At 42.6% G+C, this 17,047-nt stretch overlaps 1 protein-coding gene across 7 annotated transcripts; it reads right to left on the bottom strand.

Annotated features, from left to right (window-relative positions):
* Positions 1-2,304: 2,304 nt before the first annotated feature.
* On the bottom strand, positions 2,305-16,501 carry mbd6 (methyl-CpG binding domain protein 6). 7 transcript variants are annotated; one of them, XM_078254623.1, is made up of 13 exons: positions 16,279-16,501; positions 14,960-15,186; positions 13,999-14,138; positions 12,376-12,478; positions 11,631-11,802; positions 8,335-10,737; positions 6,814-7,787; positions 6,077-6,185; positions 5,748-5,893; positions 4,019-4,777; positions 3,772-3,824; positions 3,565-3,631; positions 2,305-2,496 (listed from the first exon to the last, which is right to left on the bottom strand). In XM_078254623.1, the coding sequence occupies exons 3-13, from the start codon at positions 14,112-14,114 to the stop codon at positions 2,425-2,427; spliced, it is 4,974 nt and encodes a 1,657-aa protein (XP_078110749.1). In that variant the 5' UTR covers positions 14,115-14,138; positions 14,960-15,186; positions 16,279-16,501; the 3' UTR covers positions 2,305-2,424. The 7 variants fall into 7 exon arrangements, with proteins under 7 accessions (XP_078110749.1, XP_078110745.1, XP_078110747.1 ...); XM_078254619.1 differs by lacking the exon at positions 2,305-2,496 and adding an exon at positions 2,503-2,841; XM_078254621.1 differs by lacking the exon at positions 2,305-2,496 and adding an exon at positions 2,503-2,838.
* Between the last annotated feature and the right edge of the window lie 546 nt (positions 16,502-17,047).

Raw genomic sequence — 17,047 nt, 5'->3', positions numbered from 1 at the left:
AACAAGAGCCCCCGTGCTGCAGCGTCACATCCTCACAGAGCCATGAAGAATAACTTCATTACTTTCTGCAAAGCAGCTGCCAGGCCCGATGATGATGCAGTGACTAATCATCAAAGTCATTATTTGGCCTCTCTCCGATACCCGATTGTATTTCTTGGAAGACATAAGAAACCATTATGGAAAGGCAGTGGATATTATTGATTAAAGATGAGTTTAGGCCTCACCTTGAAGGCGCATCTCAGAGATGATGCAGCACAATGTAAACATTTAAAAATACAAATCAGAATGAACTCATTAAGCTGCACAAACCCATAAGTTGTTTTCATTAATAGAAAGATTATGGATACTTGGGATATTGTGCCAGATATTTTAATTTATGAAAAAAAATGCCCATTTTGCCAACATTTTAAGATATCCTGATAAAAGGCAAACAGCTATTATTCCAGGGGCAACTACATTTGAAAATAAAATGTAGTTGCCCCTGGATTTTATTGTCTAGACCAAACAGTTAAACCTCTTAACTACAGTGAACGGTCACTGTAATTGATCTTTTTTGTCGTAACAGCCTCCAATGTTATGCCCATGTTTAATATAATCCTTATCTAACAATGTGTGAGACTTAAAGGCAAATTCTCATAGCTATAAACTGCATCACAAAGTTTCTTGCATCCTTTTCAGAAGAGAACTCAACACAAGGTACATTTTCTGTAAATAGTTTAATATTAAATAAAAAAGACTCCCATATAAAAAAGAAAGCTACGGTCCACAATTTAATCGTCTTTTTAAACATAAGTATTGAAAGCAAGGGGTAGAATGAGAAAAATACTTAATTACAATTCCCAGAAAAATTCACAATTCATTGTTTTCTCTCTTGTCTCTTTCTCTAACAATATAAAATCAAAATAAAACACATTAACTGTACATATGTACAAATCTCTAAGTGTAGAAATTGCATAATTTGCTTTCTTTTTCACTTTTCTTTATTTATTTTTTTATTTTTTTAAATACAGCAAGAGATGCCAGTACTCTTGGGGCAGGGCAGTGTGTGGAGGAGAGCTCAAACAGTGAGAGGAGACAGAGGGAAGATATTACTCCAAATCCACAGTAACACACGGACACAACAGATCCACGTACAGTAAGACGTCATTGCTCCCTGTGTTTAAGGTTTCCAGCCATTTGTTCAACCAATGAAACGACATACTGTACTGTACTTTGTATAAACTCAGGATTCCGACAAATATTCCATTTCAAAATGAAATACCTTTTCCAGACATTTATCTCATATCTGGGCAGTGAAAGTTTTGGTGGGTGTCAACAGATATTAAATAGTCTCCAACACACCACAGCTACATGTAATTCTTCAGAGCAACAAATGACAGCAAGTGGGTTGCCAAAATGTGACAAATGATGCTGAAGGTTGTTCTGAGTAGTACCACATTTGTTGTGGACCTTCCAAACGATAAAAACTGGATGTTGTCAGGTTTACCTCATCCTAATGTGTTATGACACGTTTCAAAGTGGGTGTCCAAAAGAACTTCATTTTTTTTTCCCCCACATTAAATTAATAGTGATGTACAAACTATTAAAACATCTCACAGGACATGTGGAATCATGATAAAATGGTGTTTTCTGTGTGGCCAGAGGTTGATGTAAAGTGATTCATGAAACCTGATACAGTGAACATAATTTCCTTGGCTTGTCCCATATAAAATATATTTTATACTGTGAAAGAAAAAGAAAAGCTCAAGTCTGTTCCTTCTTATATTCTCTTACAGCACCTTCTGAAAACCCTTCAAAAACATTTTTTTACACAACCACTGCGAATCTCTGCAAAGAACCCTTTATCTTACAAACAGACAGGGTCTGGTTTACTAGAATGAAAATAAATTCTAACGGTCGGACAGTGAGGGGCTCAGCAATAGCACTGTTGTCCAACATGCACTCAGACACAAAAAGACACACACATCCACACTTTCAACAGAGAGCACAGTCAAGTAGTTGGGCTTCATCCTGACTCAGTTATACACTGATGAGAAGAAAACAGTGCTCTCGTTTTTTTGTGTTTTCTCATCGATATCATTCTAACACCAACCATAAGTAACAGATAGCTGATCACAATGTCAAGCAACCATTATTTTGTGAACTAGACCTAAGAGAAGTGAAAAAGTATCCACAAAATGTCTCAAGTTTTTTCTCCCACTTTTTATAAATTAACATTTCAGACTAGATCTCTCTATTTTTCATAGTGGTTGCCATAACAATGGTTGACATGACAACGACATAATATTAGTGCAGTTGAATAAGAAAGGTCTAAACAGTGGTGAAGATGGTGGAGCGATTGGGGAGGGAAGGGGGGTGGTGTGTGGCAGCATCTGGCCGCCTTTTGATTGGTGAAGAGCTCAGACTTACAACTCCCTCCACCAATCACTGCCTCTGGGACCTGGCGCCTCGTCGCCTCCTGCCGCGGACTGACCTCTCAGGCTTCAGCAGTGCTGTCTGGAGCAAGAAAGAGAGAAACTACAGTCACACTGGCCTCATCTCCTGCCAGACCCCCAGTGGTGGAGTGACTGTACCACCGCAGTCAGAACTGCACAATTATTCCCAGCATGAAACAAAAAGCTTTCTCTTCTTTAGCAAAGCATTTGCTTTTCAACCTTCGCAGGGTATTAAGAGTGCAGTGTAAGAGACAGAATACTGCGCCTTTAAACTTCCGATGTCTGATTCTTGCCTCTTCTGTTTTTAGCACCCTGCTTTTTGAAGTCCTTCTGTGAGCTTGGAAACAGCAGTTGTGATAACAATCTCACCACAAGGCCCATTTAAAAGGTTTTGTTTTCTCACCTGCTGTTTTGGAAAAAAATAAATAAAAGCTTTTAGAAGTCCTAAAAACATTTTTTAAATGAACATCAACAACTGGGCATCTCCATCTGCTGATGAAGCTCCTAAAACAACACAACTAATCAGACTTTGGGTTGAAATTGTTTTCTCAAATGCTGCTTTTTTGCTTAATTCTTTTTTCTTTTCTTTTTAGCTTTTGAAAAGATTCTCTGACATTCTTTTAAATTTGTGTGTGCTATGCTGAAATTGCTGTGGTGTTTCTGCACACTTCGGACAAGCTAAGTAAAACACTTTAATTCACAGTTGCTTGAATGAAAGTATGTCATATAAAAAGGAAAATGGTAAAGCAACCATTTGTTGATATGAAAATATCACACAGGATTACATTAATTTGTAACTCTTGGTACTCTAAATGCTAATGTTACCATGCTAACATGCTCACAATAACAATGCTAACACGCTGATGCTTTTTAGTGCTAATTAGCAAACTAGGTAAAGCTGAGACTGATGAAACATTTTGCAGGCATTTAGTCATAAAACAAAGTACTGAATAAATTCAAATTTTGACCTGATGATTCATCATGAAGGCGAACATGAATGTATGTACCACATTTCATAATAATCCATTCAATAGTTGTCAAGACATTTCACTCAAAATCTCAAATGTGAACCTTGTGGAGGTATATATATCTATATCTATATAGTCACTGAGGGGAAGCTGGGTCTTACCGTAGCCTTGGTTTCCTCTAGTGTTGTAGCATCCATGTCTCTGAAATCCTCTAACACATTCTGTAGCCTGATACACAAAGCAAGAAACACATGAATACTCAATACAGCACGATACAACCAAATAAACATGATAGAACAGTCGCTAGGCGCAGGCGATTCCCCGTCTAGAGCATGTCTGAGACATTAACGGTTAACAAGACAACTTACGTCTGTTTCCTTTTCCTTCCTCTTCTGGCTCCACCAGCTGCTCCGGCTTGATCCTTTGGAGGTAAAATAAGAAATCATGACAATAATGAAATCATCTACAGGTATCAGTGGTACATTCCTCTTTTTACAGTCTTTGGTCCATACCATATTAAATTCTGGTGTCTCAGCAGGATAATTATGCAGTCCCACTTTGTAATATTAAATCTAGTTTATACATTTAAAGGAAAGAGGAGACCCAGGCACTCACCCTTCCCTGTTCGGTGTGCAGCAATGTCCCAGCTGTCTCCTCATTGGTCCTCCCACTGCATCCATCCCTGGGAGTTAGGTACCCCGTGTGGGGAAGATGCCCCTGCCTATCTACTCCTGCCTCCACATAGGGGCACACAGCCGCAGCAGGCCCAGTACAGTCTGTCTTAGCCTCCTCCAAGTATATGGATGGCAAAGGAGGCTCTGGGTGGGTATGCCCCTCTACCATAACCGGTTTCCTTTGTAAGGGTGACGTAGACCCATCCTCAGTGGGTTTGGGCGTCCCCTGGGCTGGGGAATGCGCTGCTGCCTCCAAGCTGAGTCGAGATAAGCATGGATTGCGGAGGGAACAGGCCCGACGTGGGCTGAGGGAGACTGGGGCACTTGCCTGGGGCAGAGTTGGGACAGGGGTATGGTGTTCCACAGGGAAAGAAACCGGTGGTAAGGCACAGAAGGGTGAAGTGGGGTCAGATTGCCCCATGTGGGCCCTGCCTTCCTGCTCTTTAGCACTGACTTGAAGGAAGGAGGTATAAATCGTGTCCATGAAAGAGGTGTAAGGATCAATAACAGACCTGCCCTCAGATACCCGCTGCTGGGGTGGGGTGTGTTCTTGGGCAGGCGCTAAAACTGGAGCTGGAACAGGACTGGGAACCACTTCGGCAGCCATCTGACAGGCTGGAATGTCTTCCTGTGGGGCAGGGCTTTGTGCTTCCTGCAATGTCATTGGCTTCTCTCCTTCTGAGGGTGGTGCAAGGTTTAGCTGGAGGAAAAAAAGGGAGAAAATAAAGTTGTGGCAATCAATAACTGTCAAAGAAGTCCCAAAAAATGTGTGAGGGAACAAACAATGAGTTTTCTCACTGAGGCAAAATAATCCAAAAGCTAACTATACACATTTCCTGTCATAAGGGCTGTCAAAAATAGTTTAAAAAAGTTTGAATATTGCTTTTAAAAAGCAAACGTTTGAATATATTCAAATATCTATTTTTACGCATTAGTCCACAAGAGGGTGAATCAATACAACGAGAGACATAACTTCTTGTAATTTTGTTTCAACATAAACATGTCTTTTAAAAGATCTACACACCTACACATTACACAATTAACAACTATTAAATTAAATATTAAGAGAGGAGTTTTTTTGTGATTGTTGCGGGCAAAAATCCTTGATTATGCGGCACGTTTTCTTAAAAAATACGATGGAATATGCGGGATATTTATGCAATTTAATTGCGGGAACTTGCAAAAACTGCGGTTTGATGAAAAAAAGAAAAAAAGTAATTCCCCCAACACCCTGCTTTCCGATGATGTTCACGTCGCGTAATTACGTCACTTCATAACGTTCCCATGGCAACAGGGGAAAATGGCTGCTCTTGTGTGAAATAAACGCAACATTTTTCAACTTTCTAAGATGTATGTGACTTTTTTGCAAGGAAAATGCGGGGATTATGAAATCATGCAAGCCCCGCATATTTTGCGCGGAAATCGGCAATTTATGCGGCGAAAGTGCGGCGTATTTGAAAAACAATGCGTCCCCCGCATAAAAATGCGGACTTTGGCTGATTATGCATTGAATTCTGCGATTGCATAATCACGTTTTTCTGGAGGGACTGACTGCCTGCCGCTGAAGACGTTTATCATTTTAACCGGCGAAAGCGCCGGTCAGCGCCGGCTAAAAATGAGAAGCTGTTACCTGAATGTTTTATCCACTAAGCTTAATGCCAGTTACCTACCTGTATGTTGTTGAGCAAGTTGATAGCTCCATCAGGACCCTGCAGCAGAGGCATGCCCAAAGCAGAGGTCTGGACGGGGGGTAGGAGGATGGAACCTGCTCCAATCCCCAACAAGTTGTGGAGGCCTGTGATGCCAGAAAGATCTCCTGCAAAGACACATTTCATAGATACGCTGATATAATGGCTTTCTGCTACATAATGCCTGCAATGTTTAGAGTTTTGATACTGAGAACAGTTGGTCGTGTTCGCTGGTATAATTTCAATTTATTCCTAACATACAGAGTTTAATCTTTAGAAAGAAGTGTTACACAAGGTGGCCACCAACTCACCTAATACAGCAGAGTTAAGCAAAGTGGGCAGTAACTGTTGGAGGATGGGGTTGTCCTTGCCTTGAAGAGATAGGGGGATGAGGGTGTCAACACCAGCATCAGTGGGTACCTGGAGAGTAGAGTACAGTAGAGGACAGAAGAAAAGCTTAGTTACTGAACATAGTTACCACTGAACTGCACTCTATTTTTATGGAGTCTGTTTGTGTGCGTTTGTTTTTTATAGCTCTTTTATTAGTTTTTAAATATAACTTATAAGTATTTATTTCTGTTTTTATTAATTACCACTGATGTGAAACAACTTTTCGTTTCTTCTGAATATGCAAATACTCAGGGAAATGACAAAGTGAATTGAATTGAGTTAGAGTTTTAGGCAAACACATTACAAAAGAGTGATCAAAAAAAGGAAAAGATGGGGTTTAAGAAATACAGAAAGACAAGACTCAAATGCAAATATAAAATTGTTTCCAAAACATGTGCATTAAAATCTAAATTACATTAATATAGACAGGCTGTTACCAACCCAAAACAAACTACCTATGTAGTTTGAGGAGACCGTCATTTAAAAACTCATTTAGAAAAAAACATATTTTAAAAAGGAAAACAGTTGATTGTTTTAAAGAAAAGAATCAGCTAACACAGGGGGAAACAATGGAGCAGTTAAGGAAATGAGCTCAGGTTTTTCTAGGGAAACAAGGAGGAGCTCAGAGGAAATAGCTATAGGAGATAGGGAAGCCTACCTGAGGTTGGGTATGTTGGGTTTGCTGTGCAGAAGCTAACTGGGTGTGGGGAGGTGGGTGGAGTTCGGTAGAGCTCAGGGCAGCAGTGAGCAAGGCAGGGCTGAGGGGCAGGAAGGCTGCGTGGGAAGGAGGAAGAGAGGCAGGAAGGAGCAGAGACTGGAGGGCTTGGATAGAGCCCTCAGCTCCTGGAGGAATGGGGAGAAGGCTCTGGGCGACCTCCAAGAGCCCCGCGCCTGATAGGGTTGATGGATCCAGGAGGCCAGAGGTCTTATCCAGGGTGAGACCCTCCAATGTGGTGGAGATGTTATGTGGCTGCTGGAGAGGAACTTCCAAGCTGACCTGGCTCAACTGACCCAGCCCAGATAGAGGTAACAAAGGTGTCTGCTGTTGGCCGAGCAACAAGGAGGCCATAAGCAGAGCCTGAAGGCTAGGTTTTTCTGTTAGCCCTAAATCAGCTTCCTGTCCTGGGGTAGGGGTTGAGGCGGGGGGTGGGAGCGGGTTTAGTAGGCCCAAAAGGTTCAGAGGCAGCTCCCCTTGGGCACCACTCAACAAGGGCAACAAGGGAAACAGAGGATTGTTGTTTATCTGTTGTTGCTTCTGTTGTTGATCCTGGTTTTGCTGCTGTGTCTCTTGTTGTTGCATCAGTAACTGCTGCTGCTGCTCTGCAGGGGGTATCTGCGCATGTTGCCCTCCCAACCACAGCCCCCCTAGTTGCAATGAAGCCAGGACTGTAGGGTCCAGGAGGGATGGTAGACCTCCTGTGGATGACAGCAGCTGAAGCAGCTGCTCTTGGTTCATGAAGGGGAAGGCCTCTGCCAGAGGTAAGGGAGAGGTTGAGTCGCCCACAGCTGAAGGTGTTTGAGGACTGTGATTGTCCACGAGACGAGAGGAGAAAGCGGGCCCGGGGCTCGTGGCTGCTGGAGGTTTGGTCACTATGGAGATCTTCGGGTCCACACATCTAGGCTCCTCTGGCCCTATGGGACACATAAGTCATTTACATCTGCTCAGGCTGACTTATAAAATCAGTAAACAAATTATATACAAGGGGTCTTGAGCTGGGCAGTATGCAGTGTTTTACACAGGATTTAACCGTGGTGGTTGACACTGGTACTTGTCAACTGGCATTGAGCGCAGATAGATTGCTGAAAAAAAAAACAGCATTTACAAGCTAGCAATAACACATCAATACACATGTGCAATCACATTGATTCAGAGCAACACTCATAAAAGGGTGCAACCATGAGAAAACTGTTGTACCCTTTGCCCTGAACCATTCTAAGAAATAAAATCATCCGTAAAGCCTGATTTAAAAAAAAAAAAAAAGGTATAGCTCATGACTGCACACAGTTCATATTAATCACACTTGGATGAGTAAGATTTGTGAGAGTATCTTGATGTCTACATAGGTACAATTCCAGTATGTTGTAAATATCTACAAACCATATTACTTTAATACGTATTCAAAGTTAAGGTTTTATCTTCCAGACTAAAAACACATTTCAGACTGAAAACTATTTTCACCTGCAGTTGGATTTTCTTGGGAAGACATCACAACATCAGTGGTACGGTCGGAGGAACTGCCCTCCCCCTGGGGTACAGTGGATGATGCTGCGAGAAGGGCCAGGACATGGTTGCTAAGGTCAAGAGGCTTCGGGGAGCTGGATACCGCCATAGAAACACTGCCTTGAGAATGACTCAAGTCCACTGATGTAGGATTGCTAATACTACTAATCTCCGTTGCCTGCGGTGAGGCTTCCCGCAATGGTGCTTGGGAAACAGAGTCTATTGTAGGAATGTGATTTTCAGTCGGTGGATGCTTGTCTGAGGGAGTGGGGAACGTATGCTGCGATGGGCTGATGCTGTTGTGTAAAGCTAAATTTGAGTTGGGCAGCAGTGTAGAAGGAGAATGTCTCTGTAGAGGACTTGATTTAGTAGACTGAGGACGTGATTGAGACTGCACAGATCTGAACTGAGAGGAAGTGGGGGGAGGAGAAAGCGGCTGTAGCACCGAGGGTAGAAGATTAGTGTTACTGGTTCGGCACGGTGACCGAGTCTGTTGGTGCCTGACGTTAGAGTGAGGGGCGGGAGAAGAGGGTGACCGTCTGGGGCTCTGTTTATTAGTGTGTCCACCTCCTTCAATAGACACAGATCCTGGCTGAGCTGAAGCAGAGTTCAATGCTGAGGCCTGTGCGTTCTGCACACTGAGCAGGTGTAACAGAGCAGACAGAGGCTGGGTTGGAGGGTCCAAGCCAAGAGGTGAATGTGTCAGGCCTGTAGTGAAATCCAGAGCCTCAGTTTGTCTCGGAGGCCTGGAAAGGTGTGCCATCTGTCGGGGAGCAGGGAGCCTTGGCATCTGCCCGGGGAGGAGATGATGATGGTTTTCTAACATGGCAGCATTCTGGTTCTGCACAGCTGAGGTAGAGGAGGAGTGCGAGGAAGAGGGGAAGGAAGAGGAGGAGGAGGATAAGTTGATAACTGTAGCAGAAACGGCGTCTCCTGGCGGGGTTTTACGCGGCCCATTAGTCAGCTGCTGGGTGTCTCTTAGCATGCTGAGCACTGTGGGAGATCGCCGCTGCCTCTTTCTGTGTGACGCACTGCGCTCTGCTGTGGGAGGCAGGTGGGGCAAGGAGGAAGCCAGGGACTGGGCCAGAGAGTGGGATGGAGGAAAAAGGACAGAGGAGGCTATTGCAAGGGAAGGATGGGGAGGCCTAGTAGAAGCATTGGAGGAGGGAGGCTGGCTGTTATGTAAAGTGCTGTTTGTTACCTTTGATGACTGTTGCTGCTGTGCCTCTTTCGAGACCTCCAGAGAAGAGGGCAAGCTCATGGGGTTGCTGGCCACATTTGAGCTCGGGCCCTGGATTATCTGGTTAGCCAGCTGAGCTTTGGCAGCTGCAGAGAGAAGGCTACTTGCAGGGAAAGAAGCTGGGTGTGGCAGCTTGACCTGATGGCTGTGGTGGTGGTTCAGAAATGGCCCCAGAGGTAAACTAGAAGTCCCTGCAGAGTTCAACCCAAAACCTGGTGGTCCTGTGCTAAGAATCGGACTCATGGCACTCTTTAAGGGCTTCGAGGAGAGAGCATTAGGGTTGCTACTGCTTTGGTTGGTCAGTAAGGAGGGGTTAGTAGGGATTAGGAGGTGGTGGTTATTAGTGCTGCTGTTGCCTGAGTTCTTAAACTGCTCCAAGATGTCTTCCAGCTTGTACTTGGGAAAGTGGGGGCTGGGATTTGGTGAGCCATGGAGAGGGGAGTGTGGAGAGGAAGAGGTGGATTTCCTCCTCTGATGCAAGTTACTTCCCATCAGTCCACCTCCTGCTGCTGTTGAGCCTCCTACATGATCAGAGAGAGCGGAAGGAGAAGCTGAAGGGTGGCGGGACCGCTGGTGAGGAGACACACAGTTCATGTTATTGACAGAGGGAGAGGGAGAGCGAGAGAGGGGGGGGCCTCCCACAATGACACCATGAGGATGATGAGCGTGAGTCTGTGCTCCTCTTCCTCCACCACCCATGGCCATAGGGGAAGAGGGAGGAGGTGAAGAGAGGGGCCCGTGCCGAGGAGAACCCGGAGTCTCGGGGGTTTTGGGTGTTCTTTGACCTTGAGGTGTGGGGGTGCGGGGTGACCTCTGGGCAACGCTGTACGCTGGGAATGAGGAGGTGGAGGAGACAAGAATAGGAGTAGGATGGGGAAGCCTTCTCAAAGCATCGAGGGGGTGGTGAGAGTGTGCGCCTGTGTGAAGGACAGGGGAGGAACCATTGTAAGGGTAAATAAAGTGGTAGGAAGATTTGGGGCTGGCACAGGGGTTTATGTGGATGTTGCTGTGGGGTCGAGCTGGGGCCGGATGGAGTTTGGGATGGTAAATGCCATGGTCCTCTTCTTCCCGCTCAACAAGTACTCGCTTTGAATTGCGGCTGTCCACTCCACTGCTCATCTCTGAAAGACACACAACACGCCACACACACACACACACACAGGGTTATGAGGAAGTCACTTTCATAAAAAGGTATTGCATACAGTCTATGAACTGAATACTGAAAATTAAACTTCTGCCATATCCAAGTGCTCAGGAGGAGCATTTGGAGGTTTGATTTTGATGCTTGAGGTAATTGGAAAACATCCTACTCCCGCCCACTCCTGTGGTGATTCTGACACACAATAAAAAATGTTTTCTATTAAACATCTGTCGGGCCCTTACCACAGGGAAATAAGACATTTAGCTGTTTCAGTTCCTACTGCTTTAATCAAAATAAATAAATAAAAGTCTATCTAAGCACGGACATCGGAAGACTTCAGAAAGAGAAAGGAAATGGGGGGAAAAGAAAGTGAGGGAGACACTAAATGGAAACATCTGATTCTGTATTTCGGAAGCATGTGGTTTACTGGAGGACAATGTATTTACATGTGTGGTTAAGCCCAATAATAACAGCCTCTCATACTTTCATAAATTAAATTTCCATCTCTAATTCATCCCACAATAATGATGGTACTGACAAAGCGCTCCCACACACAGAGTAAATTTGTGTTGGGTCCTGGGCCCAACACCAACCATGACCTGCAAGATCCTAGTCCAATTGCAGCCCTCTTACATGAGGTGAGTACTGCACACACAGCATACTCAAATCAATATAATAATTTGGTGTTTTTTGTTATAATCTAACATACATAAACTAGAGAAACCTTACAAATTAATAATGATGCTGATCAGCATCCATTAAGTGAATCTGTAGAAATGAGTATAGAAAAGCTATTTTAATGGATTTCTTTTTACACACGGTTTGATAGTACACAGGTACAAGAGTAGCATGCCTCAGTGCTTCAAAATGTACCTGGATGATGAAGGTTGGCAAAGGGCAGCTGGGAGGCCTGCATACTCCGACAAAGAGCAGCCATCGCCACCACTTTCCTGCGGTGGTTACACAGTTTGGTCATGTCCTGCTCTGCTTTGCCTAATGGCTGGATGTGCTGCTCCACCTTCACTCCCACAGTGAAGTTGAAAACCTGTTACCAGATAAAAGGAGGATCAGACAGAATTTAGATAGGACTCTTTGCATAACATTTCATCAAAACTTAGGAAATTAGGCACTAGTTGGGTATTTTACACTCATAATAGGCATAGTCCCACAAGGATCATTGCTTATTGCAGACTCTCCGCACTCATTTTTTTATAATGAAAAGGTTAGCCATGATTCCAGAGAGTTGCGGAGTTAGTGAAAAGTTAGTCATAGATATTATTATTATTATAATTTTTTTAATCATTATATTTAACACATTTTACAATTTCTCTATGCAAACATGTCTGTTATTAGAAGCTAGTTTAAGTCGTGTTGTCTACAGAAATATCAAAACAGCATGCATTGATATGTGTGAAGTGTGTGTGAAGAAAAACCCACCACACTGATCAAAAAGTTTGAAGAAATTAAAAGGTCATGGCCATGCTGTTAAAATATGTGTACAATGTCACAGAGTTACTAAATCTTAAAACCCTATAATGTGTGTATTTTGTCTGTATTGCCATGGCTTACCACACACACAGACAAACAAACAAACTTAAATAATATAGACCGGCTTTACCTTATGGATGATGAGTGGACACTCAAGACCACATTTGCAGGTGCCATCAGTCAACAGATAGGTCTTGACCTCGTCCAGAGAGGATAGGGCAGTGCTACTGGGACTAAAGACAGAAGACAGAGACAAACTGTAACAGAAAACTCAAAGCACACTGAAAAAAATATGAACACAGATATGTTCAAAGCCCATCAAAGATCTAAGTTGCAAAGCTGAACACACCTAAAGATCTCATATATAAAATCTTATAGAGATTTGAACAATTCAAGCACTCCTACAAGACTACGTATAGAAACTGAAAGATGTAGTGTTTAACAGTGAAAACACACCGGGCGCGTAAGCATCACATATAGCCGCATTGCACAGGGAGGGACGGACGGAACAGACAGACAGACAGACAGACAGACAGACAGAGACAGACAGAGAGCTTTGTGACCGGTGCATAGAAACCATCCGGTATGAATGGCCACGTGGGATCAGACATACAGTATGTGATGCAACTCCCAAACAATCAGCATCCATAAATATTTGAATGTGGTCACAGCCCCCTGTCTCCATGTCCTCCTTTTAAATATTTCTGAAGACAATGCAGTTATTTGGCTTGAGTAAACTTTAGTGACTTAACAAATCTAGGTTATATCCCATACACATTTTTTTTTTTTAATTATATATATATATATATATATATATATATATATATATATATATATATATATATATATATATATATATATATATATATATATATATAATATGAATACGATATTGTTATATTATCAAGCGCATTGCTGCTTATACAATCAAGCTTCTCTTCATTTGACTGGCTTGAAAAAAACCTGACTCTTTCTTCAGATGGTTAGAGGTCCTAAGCAATTTCATATTTCACACACACTTTCATTTTGAGCAAGATCCAAACCACTGTTCAATGAAAAATGTGTATTAAATCAAATTGAATTAAACTCTTCCGATCTGAGCTGGCCAAGGAAAATAAGGGAAATGAAGGTCTTTATTAGAAAAAAAATAACTGCATTTTGCATGCAAATTTCTCAAACAAACCCACAGAAGCCACAGTCTTCTTTGCCGGTAATATCCCTCCAAATAGGTTGGCAAAACCAGCATTCCTATTTCTCCAGAACAAATGATACACACATTCATGCATGTATACTTTCATATTTACCTTGCACAGCAGCTGGATTCTCGCAAAATCACGAGATCATGCGAGAATCGCAGGAACACATATCACACGAAAATCCATCTTGTCAGGCTTCAAGTAATATGTTTGTGTCCGCAGAGCAGTGGACCGAACCAATCAGCACCCTGTGAGGAGTTACTGGCAGCTACGGCTGTGGTTTAGGTGTGTGTGACGACTGCCACTGTTTGTTCAAAACAACAATGGCGAACGTGATAGACAGATGGTTCATCCAATCACCTGGCAGGTATTTTTTTTAAAGTGACAGCCCTTTCCCAAACAGTTTCCAATCACGGCTTCTCAGATGGTTCTGTTAACAAACCATCTGGCGCGTCACGTTACATTTTTATACCTTCACATTTAAATCTTTTCTCCAAAGATTAATAAACATCAGCAATAAGCCTGCATATGCCATCTGTTCAACTGAACCAACGCACCTGACATAGATCACCTGCCCGCCCTCCACTCTCCTCTGCCAGCCGATGGGGACGTGTATTGCAGTGGTGTGGACCCCATCCTTGTCCCCACTGACAGTCTCAGTGCCTCCCATCATTTTGTAGCTGCGGCCTGCCAGCACCTTGGAAAAGCAGCAAAGTGTTGATACAGCTTTCTTTAATCCCATAAAATGAAGTTACATTTGTTTAAAGACGTACTACAGCGTCAGTAGTATTCAAAACTGAATTTACTATTGTAATCTTTCAATTTAAATGTATAGTCTGTATCACATTTCAATATAATTTTGGAATGTCACCTTACCGGAGCTTTAAAAACAGTCAAGTTTTTTAGTACGGCCCAAAATCTGCAAAGACTCACAATCCAGCTGAACTTCTTTTAAAAATGTATGTATGCATGTAGTTGTATGTGGTTTGTTGTGCCTCACTGTGAGTCACTAAATAAGTAAACACATGCATGCATAAAATAGATGAAGGAATGTCTCTGTGGTGACGTCTTCGGGATATCAGTGTTCTTTAACCTGCATGCCAAATGTGTAGGCCACATCCATCTGATTACACAACAACAAATGTCAACGTCACACATCAAATATTACAAAATGTAACCTCGGCACCATGATGACATCAGCCTAATTTTCATGAAGAATGCTATACAATAAGGGCTGCCAATTAAATGTATTGCACGTTTTTAAAGTCAATTACTGAAAGTGTACTTTTTAGCTGTCCTTTATGTGCCCAAAAAGGTCTGTCAAAGTGCTCAACATTTACTTTACTCCTTTGTGTGTGCTCCTTACAATTCAAAAGTCTAATTAATGTAGAACCCCAAAACATAAACATACCACCACTGGGTGTGGCCAAGACAAAAGGAAAACAGTTTTGGTTTGCTGTCAAGGTTAAGTAATACAAAATAAATAAAAATATAATAAATAAAGCAAATTTAGCATACCTTGTCATCTTTGAGAAGCCAGGATCTGTTTTGGCTAGGGTATCCACTGTCCAATGTACATGCTGGTAGGTTAGAAGCACACAGACTGCCAGTAAAATCTGACTTGATGCCCAAACACCTGGACTTTCCTCAACTTTGAAGTAAATCCTCAAATAAGATGATAACACTCCTGTAGATGTATTTGTTGAGTTTACATTAGAGTAGGGTCTTGGATGAAGATGGAGAGCCTGCAAAGAAAGGTGGATTAAGTAATCTGACAGGGACAACTAGGGTAAATTATTCATGTAACAAACCATTTCCTGCAGTTAATGTGTTCCAAGCATATTTCCAAAAATGATTACATCAGATGCATTACTCTTCCATTACTCTCAAAAACTGTAATAGTTGGGGCTTTGTAAATTACAGAGTGTGGTCTAGACCTAGTCTATCTGTAAAGTGTCTCGAGATAACTCTTGTTGTGATTTGATAGTATAAATAAAATAACATTGAAATTGAATTGAAAAAGAATACAACTTCAGAGCAAGCTGCGGCTACTTTGAAGTGGGAGGGTGTGTTTGGATAGGCCCGTGGTTTACTGGATGTTTAGCTACAATATAAGCAGCTGCCTTTCCAACAAACAACATACAAGCTAGCGTGCTTGCAACATGAAAAGAACTTGAAATACAATCTTGATGGAAGTCGTAGTTGAGATTAAGTCGACATATCTGCAGTGTGCAGTACTCTCACCAACTTAAACGACTGATAACGGCAGGCTAGCAGCTAGGCTAACAGCTAAGCTAGCAAGCTACCCTACTTTGTACTATGTTGTCGTGACAGCTGTCAGGCGCACAAAACAATCCGATGTAAAAGTCTTGCTTCTTAGCTATGGTTACAAGAAACGAGCCAGACGCAATACTGCTTCGCAGAAAACCCTATATGAATTTGATCACCAGATTGCACTTACTTATTGACAGCCGTTCGCCAACATTGGTAATGTTAGCAGGACCTATGAACCTGTCTCTGCGCGTCAAGCTCTCTGTGTTGGCCAAGTTTTGGATACTCGCTTTTCTGGCTCGCGGGAGAATCAGGAGTTAGCTGTCCAGCTAACGGACTAGCCAGATAATGTTTTGAAAACGGCCGATACTTTAATAATTAACTGTAAAACGAACAATTTCATCATTCAAAACGCGTATCGGCGCAGTCAATCAGCTCTCAGCGTTTATGCAACGTCTGCCATTCCGATTTAAAAACAAAGGGCAATAACGCTTCATTTTACTGCGCCTGGTATCTCGGGGCTAACGCTATCAGCTAGGCTAACAGAGCTAACTGGCTGAATTTACTTGATTGTGGAGTGTCCCAACAAGACTGAAGGATGTCCCGCACCGGTGCACAGTTATCCAGTCGTTGCTTTGGTCTCTGCTCTCCTAAACCGTCTAGCATTCAAATGTATTCCGACAACCATAGCGATCCATGTAATCCCAAATTCACAGTTTCCCACTGTTTTTTTTTTCTTACAGATTCCGAGCAAAAAAATAATGGAGTTTTCTGTCGGGCATGCGCATTCAGCGCTCAGGGAGTATTGTACCCGACATGCAACGGGACCTTTGTAGTGTTCCAGACAGACATCAGTGCGGAGCTCCTTGATAGAGGACATGATAATGAGAATAATAATAGGCCCGTGATACAGGTCTGCAGTTCACAATAATGGACTAATGAGCACCTGTCTACGCTGAATTGTAGCCCAGATAACATATTGTTTATCAAGATACAGAAATTAAATGTAAGTTAAAAATGTAGGCCTATTTCAATGTGTACAATTTATCAATGCATATCACATTATATAGGCCTACTGCTGCTCAGAGGGCCCTTTCATGTTTTCATGTTTGCTCTAAATATAATAATACTTCCATGCATAGACTACCTTATTGTCACATTATAGAAATGTCTGTCAAGGCAGTAAAGTTATTGCCTTGTTTGTGTGTGTGTTTGGTGTTGTCTGTGATTAACATATTTCAGAAAGCATACACTGATTGTAGTAAAGACTGAAATAAGCAACCTAGTAAAACAGGCAACTGCCCTGGGGCCCCAGACCCTCAGGGGGCCCAAAGG

Source organism: Sander vitreus, chromosome 7 (genome assembly GCF_031162955.1).
Source record: "Sander vitreus isolate 19-12246 chromosome 7, sanVit1, whole genome shotgun sequence".
NCBI classification, from domain to species: Eukaryota; Metazoa; Chordata; class Actinopteri; order Perciformes; family Percidae; genus Sander; species Sander vitreus.
The sequence above is the reverse complement of the archived record's forward strand: the minus strand, read 5'-3'. Positions and strand labels throughout refer to the sequence as shown.